General features: G+C 44.5%; 1 protein-coding gene across 1 annotated transcript; it reads right to left on the bottom strand.

Moving 5' to 3' along the window:
- Positions 1–1,771: 1,771 nt before the first annotated feature.
- On the bottom strand, positions 1,772–4,260 carry LOC136481706 (glutathione S-transferase T3-like). The gene is made up of 3 exons (XM_066479024.1): positions 3,815–4,260; positions 2,789–3,227; positions 1,772–2,712 (listed from the first exon to the last, which is right to left on the bottom strand). The coding sequence occupies exons 2-3, from the start codon at positions 3,221–3,223 to the stop codon at positions 2,095–2,097; spliced, it is 1,053 nt and encodes a 350-aa protein (XP_066335121.1). The 5' UTR covers positions 3,224–3,227; positions 3,815–4,260; the 3' UTR covers positions 1,772–2,094.
- Positions 4,261–11,889: the final 7,629 nt, after the last annotated feature.

Below are 11,889 nucleotides of genomic sequence, written 5' to 3'. Positions count from 1 at the left end.
TATATTACGTGTTATTTTATCTATTGACATATTTTTTGTTCTAAATCTGTCAAATTTCATAGAACATCACAACATCACAAAATACATTATAGAACACCACATATATACTATATGAACACCACATATACTATAAAATATGTCAGATTTGACCATATAAAATCTGTCGACAGATAACTAGACACTCCCAATTAAACAAGCGGCACGCTTGACTAGGACTTCCCGGCCTACACTTCATGCTCGACGACGGCAAGAACTACATGGGCGTCTCCCTGTACTCTACCAAGCCGCTCCCCAGCGCCCCGATCCTCATCGTCTACCCGGCCAAACCTCCAACTCCATCGCGGGGAATCTGTGCATGCTCGTGGCATGGTGCTCTCCAACACGGCCGCCATCACCTCCTGCTCGCCACCGGCCTGGGCGAGACGAAACTATGAAAGACACGGCGATGAAGTCGTACGTGGCCTCCGATCCGAACCCCACGGCGACGATCGCGGTCCTGCTCGCCGCTGGCGTGGGCGAGACGAAAGGCACGGTGATGAAGTCGTACGTACCTCGTACGTGGCCTCCGACTCCGACCCGAACCCCACTGCGACGATCGTGGTCGCCCGGACGCAGGTGGGCGTGCGCCCGTCGCCCGGACTCAGGTGGTGCGGCGTTCTCGTCGCGCGGGCCTTACATGGTGACACCAGAGATCCTGAAGCCGGATATGATTGTGCCAGGGGTGAACAACCTGGTGGCGTGGACGGACAAGGGCGAGCCGACGAGCCTCGCCGCCGACACCCGGCACGTGGGCATCAACAACATCTCGAGCACGTCCATGTCGTGCCCGCACGTGAGCGGGCTCGCGGCGCTGCTCCAGAGCGCACACCCCCGGAGTGGAGCCCTTCCGTTGTGCGCTCGGCGCTGATGACCATGAGTCCACGGCCTACGCCGGCTACTCCGGCGGCGGGTCGCCCTTGCTGAATGATGGTGACCGGTGTATTTTTTATGGTGGATAGGGAGTTCATTGCGTAGGGCACTTTCAGGGTTGGGGTGGTGGGCTTGCTGGACCTCACTCCTGGACATGGGCTCACAAAAGTTGCTGATAGGCCGGTTGGAAATGAGGGATTGTGACTGTAGTGTTAGAGCATCTCCAATGGTTTGCCAAATTGCACTTGCCAAATCTTGGGTTTTGGCAAGTGGCTAAAACAAATGGCAAGTGAAATAATCTTGTATCTCCAATGGTTTGGCATTTGGGCTTGGTAAAATAGAAAAGGAGGCCCACATCCTTCAACCGTTCAACTGTCGCGACGCTCGGCCTGGACCGCGCCCGTGTCTCTTCATATGCTCGGTGCCGAGATCTCGTGGCCGTCGTGCGTCGCTGCTTCATCGCGGCGATCTCCATCTGCTGGCCGCCATCCTACGCCGGTCTCCATCTCCTGGACGTGGTGCTGCGCCGTGGTCTCCATCTCCTGGCCGCCGTGCTGTGCCGATCTTTGATTCCGCCGTGTCTCCATCGTACGCAGGTCAGTATCTCGTTCCCAGAGTTCTCCAAGTTGGTTCGTAGCATCTCGTTCCCAGCATCTCGTTCAAGTTATTTGTTCCCAGCCTCCTCCGTATTTGTTCAGTATCATGAATATGCCTAGATGAATACATTGAGTTTGATTTTTTCAAAAATTACATTGAGTTTGTTCAGGCTGCTGTCTACATGTTCAGATTCCAATCAATATGTTCAGGTTACTGTTTTTGATTTTTTTTTTCAGATGTTGAGAGCTTGTGTGATCATGCATAACATGATTGTGGAAGATGAAGGATTCGTGGTCGACCCTAACGAGCGTTTTGATTATGGTGGAAATAATGTTGAACCTGCTCATGGACGAGCTACTCGAACACTTGATGAATACATTGATGCGCACCGGAAGATCAGAAACAAGGAAACACATGATCAGCTGAAAGAAGACCTCATCGAGCACTTGTGGAACCATCATCCAGATTTATATTAGATATTATTTCGTTTTATTTTTGCTTCATATCAGCTTGTTTTAATTAAGTGGAATAATTGGAACTAAACAAGAACTTTAACTAAAATTGATATAACCCGAACTTGAACTAAACTTAATTTTCGCGCATCCTCTCGACAATCTGCTGTTGCATCTTCGCAAGCCATTCACGCTGGATCGGATTGAGGGAGGACATGTCCGCTAACATAATTTCTTTCTCTTCCTTCATTAGCTTCGCTTTTGCTTTTTTTTCTTCGGCTTCTGCTTTTTTTTCTTCGGTTGCCACCCGTTTCTTCTCTAGCTCAAATGTCGCCTTCTCTAACTCTAATGTAGCCATGAACCTCTCCTCTTTGGCCTTCTCCTTTTGCATATCCAAGGCTTTCTTCTCCTCCATCATCTTTCCCAAAGCCTCCATGCAAGCCTCGCCACCTCCACGCCTCAAATTTTCTTTTGCCTTTTTTATTCCTTCTGACCTTTTCCTTGATTCCGGAGACTCAGAATCAACTTGTATGACATGATCCTCACTATTGACTTCATCATCTCTCGGCCTTGACACCTTACTCGAAGGCTTCTGTTTCTTCTTGTTGGCTTGCTTCTCTTTCTCAATCTCGGCCAGTTCTATCATCTTCGCTTTCCACTTGTCTTCTCCCTTCAATATGGTGTAGCAATGTAGAAGGCCAAATGATTTGTTGTCCTTGTCCCATTCAATATACAACTTCTTTGCTTCGTTAATCTGTACAAGAAATTGTCAGTGTATATGTCATTCACAAATAATCACAACTAAAATAAAACACCACATGATTTTGTACCTTGTCTTCAATAGTGAACCCACTTTGATTCCTTCGTAGAATTGCTTCATAGCATGCACAAAACTTGTTTACTTGGTACTGAATTGTCAGCCACCTATGCATGATGGAACTCTCAGTCCTCACAGCTGTACTTTTCTTGTGCTTCTCAAAAAAAGCATGAACTCTACCCCAAAAAGATGAACGAGATTGATTGGCACCAACAATGGGATCTTTGCTTACATTCAGCCAGCCTGAGCATATAATTTCATCCTCCTTCCAATGAAAATTTTTGGTCCTCTTCGTTCCCTTTGTATTCTTGATAGCTTGCACTTTGTCCTGACCTTGAGTGTCTTGAGTGAGTCCAATGCTCAACTCGTCCAAACCAGCAACGGTACCATCTCCTCCATTGAGAAGAATGTCCGACAAGAAACTTGCATCTCCTCCTTGCATCTCCATAACTCTACAAAACATACAATAAAAAAATTATAAACAACAGTTTTTCATGGCTTCCTGCAATTAAAAAAATTATAAACAACAGCTTGCTGCGATAATAATAACTTGCACACTACTGTTTCATGGCAACGAATGATTGGCTACAGTTTTGTTATTTATTCATGATTCCGAACAAAATAATAAAAGGACAGTAGGCTCTACAAATTGACAAAAACAACAGCAGCTTGAACATAATGATGGATAGCAGCCTGAACAACAGCTTGCTGCAATTAAAAAAAATTATAAACAACAGCTTGCATATTACAACTTTCATGGCAATGAATGATTGGCTACAACTATTCATCGTTCTGAACAACAGAGATATCAGATGGACAAGTACATGCACAAAAGAACACTAGTCTTTGATTACGATAGCAGATGGACAGCAGAGATACATGCACAATATGACAAATAAAGGAGCGGATCCATCTAGCAGATACATGCACAAGACGATTAACATATACCTTCATCAATCCATCTGCAACTCTACAACTACCGGCCTTCATCAGTACTGCTACCCTACTGCTACTCAGTTGGCCAGTTCCAGGAACATACCTTCACGGACGGGAGGGACGGAGGCCGCGCGGACGACGACGGACGGAGGCCGCGCGGACGGAGGACGGCTGCGCGTACAACGACAGACGGACGCCGCGCGGACGACGACGGAGGCAAGAGGACGGGGCGGCGATGACCACCGCGGCACGAGGGACTGACTCGATCTCATCGGCGAGGAGACCGAACGGCGCGGCGATTTATATGACGAGCGACGATAATTGAGACGCGCGGGAAGGAGTTCGGAATTTTCCGAGGCTGCGCGGGAGAAGGGGCGGCGCGGGCTTCCTCGCGCGATGGCAAGTCGAGGACTGCGCGCAAATTTGCGCGTGTCTCACCCCTGGATAGCAACTCCTCATAATTTGGCAAGTGTTTTAGCAAACCACTGGAGAAACAAATTTGTAGTTTTTGCCAAATAACCAAGGATAGCAAGTGCAAATGGCAAACCATTGGAGATGCTCTTACTGGTGTCAGCTTGTTTTGGCTTGCCAGCAGCTCGCGAGCTAGCTTGCCAAAACAATGAGCTAAAGTTCTAGCTTGGTTTGAGAAAAAAATGAAATGAGTCGAGCCGAGCCAAGCAAAACTGGCCACAAGTATAAGACAGCTATAGATCAAAATCAAAGGATATCTAAGAACTTAGAAGACCATGCCAAGTCAAAGTACATCTTATATTTTGGACCAGAGGGAGTACATCTCTTCCAAAGAACTTTTGGTCCAAATGTTCCAAAATTTGCTTCAAGGTTGAAGCCCATCCGACCTTCATCTCCAACTCTTATGAGTCTTGCATTGTTCCATATTCTATTGCCATTCGTATTACTGATCTACTAGTCTCTATTTCTGTTATGGACACTCCAATTGAAAATTCAGTTTGCCTTGGACATCTTCCCTTTTGCTAGACTTGTATGTGGTTGATTTCAAAGAACTGTGTCGATGCAATAACATGGAGAAGTAGCAGATTTCTTTATTTGGCCCATTTGGCATAGCTGGTTCCCCAGCTTCAGAAGTTGTTTGGAGTTGTTTTATATCAAACGAAGTAAAATAAAACGTGTCCACCTAAGGCACTCCCAATGGGGCATTAATGGCGGTTTCTATATCTACTAAATGACTTAGCAACTAGGCAAAATGCTGACATGATAGCTCTGTTAATGAGGAAAGAGAAGAAAAATAGAGGAAACTGTTTCTTAGGGGAAAAACCATGTCTACCCTTCACTCAAGGCATGAAGAAACGATGATTTTAGCGTTGGAAAGAAACCACCGGTTTCTATCTAGGTGGGGCCCGCGCTGCCATGGTCACCCATGCTGGCCGCCCTGGCCTGCGCTTCCGCGGGAGTCTGCGCCATTACTACGCTGGCCTGGGCCGCTGCCTTCGCTTGCCGCTGCGCTCACCTAAATTGCTAAAGTGCTAACATGAGATAATCATTTAATCAACTAGAGGAGAGAGAGCATTGGAGGGAGGAAGGGATCAACAAGGGAGAGAGGAAAAAGACAACATTTATTACGCAAAGACACTTGCATTGTGTGAGGTAGTTTCTAGGCATGGTTTGTTGCTGACGTGGTTATCAAGGAAACCGGCTGGGCGTAGTTTCAACTATTGGGACTGCACTAAGGAGCTGCTTAAAATATGCTCACACAAGTGATGAATGGGAGATGGAGTTAAAAATAGTAGCTTCACCCAGCTCAACCTCGCTCTAATGGGCTCTATCACTAGCGGAGCTACAGGGTGGACAGGGTGGGCCACGGACCACCTTGTAGCACTACGCCAGATTTGCACATCACTACCGGTATCATCACTGCCGGATTTGTGAGAACTGGCAGTGATGTACCTTCACTGCCGGTTATGAGCTTGAAAATGAAAAAAATGATTGGGGCTGGGCTAAAACCGACAGTGAAGGACCACATCACTGCCGGTTTGTGGATTGAACCGGTAGTGTTTTGGCGGGCACTCATCACTGCCGGTTTAAGCCAAGAGCCGACAGTGATTGTGCTCTATCACTGTCGGTTCTAGCCAAGAACCGACGGTGACAATCCTACAACACAAAAAGGTTGCAGCCGTCCTCTCCTTCCTCCTCTCTTCCATCCCGAGAACAGAGGCGCGCGTTTGGACCCTTCCCTCCATTGCTGCGGCTGCTCTTCACCATGAAGCTAGTGCTTGGATTTTGAAGAATGGCTTAATCTTTTTGCTTTAAGGTTAGTAACAAACATCCACTCCTTTAATTTTGTTGCTTAATTAGCTTTGTTTTGATGGATACATTGCTCAATTCTCATTCTAGTTCTTTCTCCATTCTAGAGAGCACTTTTCCAATTGGACATTTGTGCAAGGCTCAAATTGTGGTGAATCCATCATCCAAAAGGTTGGTGTCTATGAACAAATTTAAATTCCTAGCTAATTATTCCATGGTGGTCAAGATCATCATTGTTAGTATGTGATGCTATAATTAGTTCTTAGAAGTAGAGTAGAATATTTGTTCTTCAATATTGTGCAATAATTGTTTTTTACTACGATTTTCAATTTACAGGGCCGGGGCTACCAATTTCAATTTTCCAATAATTAGTGTACAATAATGTTTTCCAAAAATGATACTTTCGAGCTACAATTGATGTTCATGAAGCTCGATTTCTTATTAATTCTTTGTAATTACTGTCTTAGTATTTTTTTGTGCAGAGATGGATCGAGAGTGGATGCATCTGTCCCGAACGGACAAGCGGTACATGCATGGCGTCAGCCAGTTTATCAGCGATGGCAAAGCCCATGCTGGGAATGGGAACCATGTCTTCTGCCCATGCAAAGATTGCAAGAATCGTAGGAACTTTCATCAAATTGAGTCTATACGATCGCACTTGATTACCAGGGGTTCATGCCAAACCATACGATATGGACTATGCATGGCGAGGTTGGTGTGAATGTTCTGCAGGAAAACGATGATGATGTCGACATGCCTGACGTAGCCATCCACGATGCTGACGAGGAACCCGGTGTCAACACGGAACCTATGGCCATAGTTAATAATGTGTTTAGGAACACGCTAGCTGATGACACCGAGGATAACGATGGCATTTCTCAGCTGCTATGTAATGTAGAGACCGGATGTCTTAGTGAATGACAGCTGAGAAAGCTAGAGAAAATGAGATAAGATGGCAAAACACCATTGTATAGGAATTGTCCAATGAGCAAACTGGAAGCCGACATCATGCTGTTAGAGTTCAAATCGACAAACGGATTGAGCGATAAAGGCTTCGATCAGTTGTTAGGTATAATAAGGAAAATGCTCCAAAAAAAATGAGTTGCCAGAAAAGACATACTTGGCCAAGCAAATGATCTGCCCCATCGGCCTCGAGGTTGAAAAAATCCACGCGTGTTCTAATGATTGCATATTGTACCATGGAGAAAAATATAAAGACTTGGACAAGTGCCCCAAGTGTGAAGCTCTACGGTACAAGGAAGGGCCGTTAGATGAGGGTACCAAGACCAGAGGAGGTCCCGTAAAGGTCGTTTGGTATTTCCCTATAGCTCCCCGGGTGCATAGGCTGTTTGCATGTGCAAAGTCAGCCAAGCTGTTGCGCTGGCATGGTGAAGAGCGTAAGAAAGATACAATGATGAGGCACCCCGCCGATGGGCATGACTGGAGGACTATCAATAGTATGTTCTATAAGGACATCGGTGGAGAGGTAAGGCACCTTTGGTTTGCTTTGAGCATAGATGGGATGAATCCTTTCGACCAGGTTAGAAGCAATCATAGCACCTGGCCAGTGACGCTCTATATATACAACCTTTCATCTTGGGTCTGTATGAAGCGGTCGTACATCCAGATGCCACTACTGATCCAAGGGCCAAGACAACCTAGGAATGACATCGATGTGTTTCTAGAACCAGTGATCGATGAACTAGTGGAGATATTTGAAAAGGGTGTGCCAGATGTTTGGGATGAGTATAAAAAGGAACATGTCACAATCAAGGGAGTACTTATCGCTACAATCACTGACCTGCCAGGTCGAGGTTCGTTGTCCGGAGAGAAGACAAAAGGCTATACTGGATGTGTCGAGTGCTTGGACGACACCGATGTGGTAAATCTACCAAATAACTCAAAGATAGTTTATATGGGACACTGTAGGTTCCTACCTAAGGATCACCCTTACCGCAGGAACAGAAAAGATTTGAATGGTACTATTGAGAAATGTTTAGCTCCAAAATATCGGGACGGGCCTGCGATACTTCGAGAACTCAACAAACTAGAGGTTATCCTTGGGAAGGGGGACAATGCAGTAGCAGCGCCTGATGGGAGCATTTGGAAGAAAAAATTGGTTTTCTGGAAACTACCTTACTAGCCATTTTTGAGTGTACGCCACTGTCTTGATCCCATGCACATCACTAAAAATGTGTGCGCTAACACTCTTAACACCTTGATGGACACCGACGGGCATCGAAGGATTCACTAGCCACACGCCTAGACATGCAACACTTGGGAATCAGGAAGGAGCTGCATCCCGTGGAGCTAGAGAATGGCCAGTTCGAACTTTTGGTTGCGTCATGGACATTGAAGAAGGAAGAAAAGCATGCGCTTATTTCTTTCTTCAATGAACTCAAAGTCCCGATGGGCTACTGTGCGAACCCGAAGAGGCTAGTGAACATGAGAGAACTGAAGTTCAACTATGGCCCTATGAAGGCCCATGAATGTCATGTCATTATGACTCAGCTGCTCCCTGTTGCCCTGTGTGGTATCGTCCCCCCAAAGGTCCGCGCCACAATCATAAAGCTTTGCTCGTTCTTCAACGTGATCTCAAAAAAGGTCATTGATGTGTCCACGCTAGAGCAGCTACAGCGGGACATAGCCAAAACTCTCGTTAGGCTTGAGATGCATTTCTCGCCGACTTACTTTGATATCTCATTGCATCTGCTCATTCATCTTGTTGACCAAATTAGAACCCTTGGCCCAATGTACCTGCATCAGATGTTCCCTTTTGAAAGATTGATGAAAGTTTTCAGGAGGTATGTTAGGAACAGATTCAGGCCAGAAGGGGGCATGGTTGAAGGATAGCCAACGGAGGAGGCCATTGAGTTCTGCACATATTATCTGGACATCAAAAGGGTCAGAGTACTAGAATCACATCACGAGGGAAGACTACGTGGCAAAGGAACGATCGGGGAGAAATCTATTACAGTAGATGACCCTGTTTCTTTCAGACAGGCATAGTTCGCTGTTCTCCAGCAATCCGAGGGTGTGATGCCATACATTGATGAGCACAGGCAATCGCTGCAAACTCTATATCCGAGCAGGTCACAGGCTTGGCTGGATAAAAACATAAGGAGGAACTTGTCAGCTGGTTGCGACGTCGCTTGCTTGGAATAAAGTTGGGTAATCAACTGGATGCCTTAGCCAAGGGACCTTCAAGTACATATCTTAAGTACCAAGGGTATGAGATCAATGGATTCACATTTTACACAAAAAAGCAAGATGGAAAGAGCACATACCAAAATTATGGTGTTCGTTTTGATGCTCACGAAGAAAACGGCAACGTGCAGGCGACATACTATGGTTTCATAGAGGAGATATGGGAGCTAGCCTACGGTCTATTGCCAGTGGGTCCAGCTCGAGGAAATCAACACTGACAGCAAAGGGTTCACTACCGTTGATCTCACTAAGACCGCATACAGAGACGACCCATTCGTCCTTGCAAGAGATGTTATGCAAGTCTTCTATGCAAGGGACAACAAGACAAAAGGAAGGCTAAAAGTAGTCCTAGAAGGGAAAAGGAAGATTGTCGGTGTCGATGGAGTGACGGACAACGAAGACTACTAGGGCTATCAGGAAATGCCTCCATTCGGGGCGAACGTACCCCTACCTATCCTTTTTGAGAGTGACGAACCTGCTTACGTACGAATTGATCACAATGAGGCCCTCATTGTTGATGCACCTAAAGATTGTTAGATTATTGTTAACTATGTAATCATTATGCAGACGTTGTATCGGTAATTCACACTGAATATTTAATTTATATTTTGTGCGCATCTCTACAATTTAATTATTGACTATATAATCAAATATTAAGATGATGTTCACAAACACTATTATTTGATAATTATAGACCATTAATAAATTATCATACAATTAAATAATCAAGACACAAATTTTTGTATTATTTTAGAAAATAAATGAACTGCATTATTTCAATTAATAAATAAATAAAGAAAAGCAAACTAAGCGAACTCCCTATCCTAGCTCAGCGGTTAAGGCCGCGCACTCTATACTCTGAGACTCGCGCTCGAATCCCAGGCGGGCCAAACTTTTTTGATTTTGTATTTATTATTTAGTAGTGCATTACAATGGGATAAAAGAAAAAATAAAACCATTCTAACCGAAATCCGTATCCTAACTCAGCGGTTAAGGCCGCGCACTCTCGACCCCACGACCCGCGCTCGAATCTCAGGTGGACCAAACTTTTTTATATTTTTACAAAAGGCTGCGATGGCAGGCTCCAAACCGACAGTGTTTTTTTATACTTTTTACCTAAAGTTGGCGGCAGGGCCCTTCACTGCCAGTTTTGGTTTTAAAACTGGCAGTGATAGCTTCTATCACAGTCGGTTGCTCAAACCGACATAGAAAGCCCAATTCACTGTCAGTTTTTAAACTAAAACCAACAGTGATGTGTAGATGCTCCTCACATGCCAACAGTGCTCCCATGACCACAACAGTTGAAACACTGCTCCCACCTACCCCGACAACTTTAGTTCAGAAATAAAAATATACCATGACTGCTAGCCCCTATAAAATGGCCCTCGGTCAGGAGCTAGCCTCTCCAAGCATGTTGGTTTCAGCCAGGCCTTATCAGTCATGATACAATATTTTCCTCTCACAACAAAACACAGATATCTTTGTGCATCGTAGTCCACCAAAATGGTGCACACATGAGGTACTAGAAGAATGCTACTAAAGATAGAGCAACACCGAAGATTGGAGATGCCACGAGGTTCACAGAGCCATCCGCTGTGGTGCCGAGCTGAATCCGATGTGCTCTGGACTATACCAAGAAAAAGGCCATGTACAGCAGAGGCATGGATTCATCGATGCCACCTTATCATCTCCAACCGGTATAGCTCGTAGACCACCTTGGTGTTGTTGTTTGACCCTAGTTGGTGCTAGAAGAATGCTACTGAGGTGGTTAAATTATAATGTGTTGATACATATGGATGGTAACATTGACCTGTACGCAAATAGGTCTTTGTTATAGTATATGGAATTTTAGTGTAAGGTCTTTGTTATCGTATATGTAACTTATTTTGATTTTTTTGTAATTTTTTGTTGTATTTTATTACTATATAAATAAATATATCATTGTTGTTAAAACTTTCCCACTATAGTATCTAAATAAATATATCCTTTACATATATGCACCTTCACTGTCGGTCTTATTTAGAAACCGGCAGTGATAGTAACTTTCACTATCGGTTCTATTTAAAAACCGGCAGTGATGTCCATGCCCCCCTATATAAAACAAACTGCCGGCCACATGCATCGATCCCACCCACCCACAAACTCTCTCAGTCTCATTTCTCACATTTCACTCTCACTTCTCAAGACATCCACTCTCTCTACGTGATTTGGTCATGGCTCCTGCATTTTTTAATGGTATTCATATGTTGTCTTCTCTAATATTCTATCTATATTCATTTGATCTATATTTATATTCATGTTTCTTTGCATTCTATATTTATATATATTCTTATTCCTTGCATTTGATCTATATTTAATTATGTTGCCACATTTTACTTGGAAGATTTTTTTGTGCATATATTTTATGTTCATATTTTTTTGCATTTTATCGATCAGGTGGTATGAACAATGGACCCCCCCCCACCACAAGAACCAAGTTTCCACCCTGTCGATGAGCCATTCGCTCCTAATGTAGCCATTCCACGGTTCTCTGTTCCAGCTATTGTATGAAATATTTTTCAACATCTTTTGTTTTTTTATGCTAACAAATAAGTGTAATTAGCTTAATATCATTGTTGTATGCATATATGTCGCAGACTATATCCCCAATAGATTGGCTGTGAACAACACTTAGCTGGTTCTTTATCTCGG

This window comes from Miscanthus floridulus, chromosome 9 (genome assembly GCF_019320115.1).
Source record: "Miscanthus floridulus cultivar M001 chromosome 9, ASM1932011v1, whole genome shotgun sequence".
In the NCBI taxonomy this organism is placed as follows: Eukaryota; Viridiplantae; Streptophyta; class Magnoliopsida; order Poales; family Poaceae; genus Miscanthus; species Miscanthus floridulus.
This window is presented reverse-complemented; position numbering and strand designations above follow the sequence as displayed.

Bases quoted from the DNA above. Each gene is read 5' to 3' on its own strand.
- LOC136481706 (XM_066479024.1), bottom strand. From the start codon at position 3,223: ATGGAGATGCAAGGAGGAGATGCAAGTTTCTTGTCGGACATTCTTCTC. The intron at 2,713-2,788 runs GTACAAAATCAT...TTTCTTGTACAG, and splicing joins GGTTCACTATTGAAGACAAG to ATTAACGAAGCAAAGAAGTT.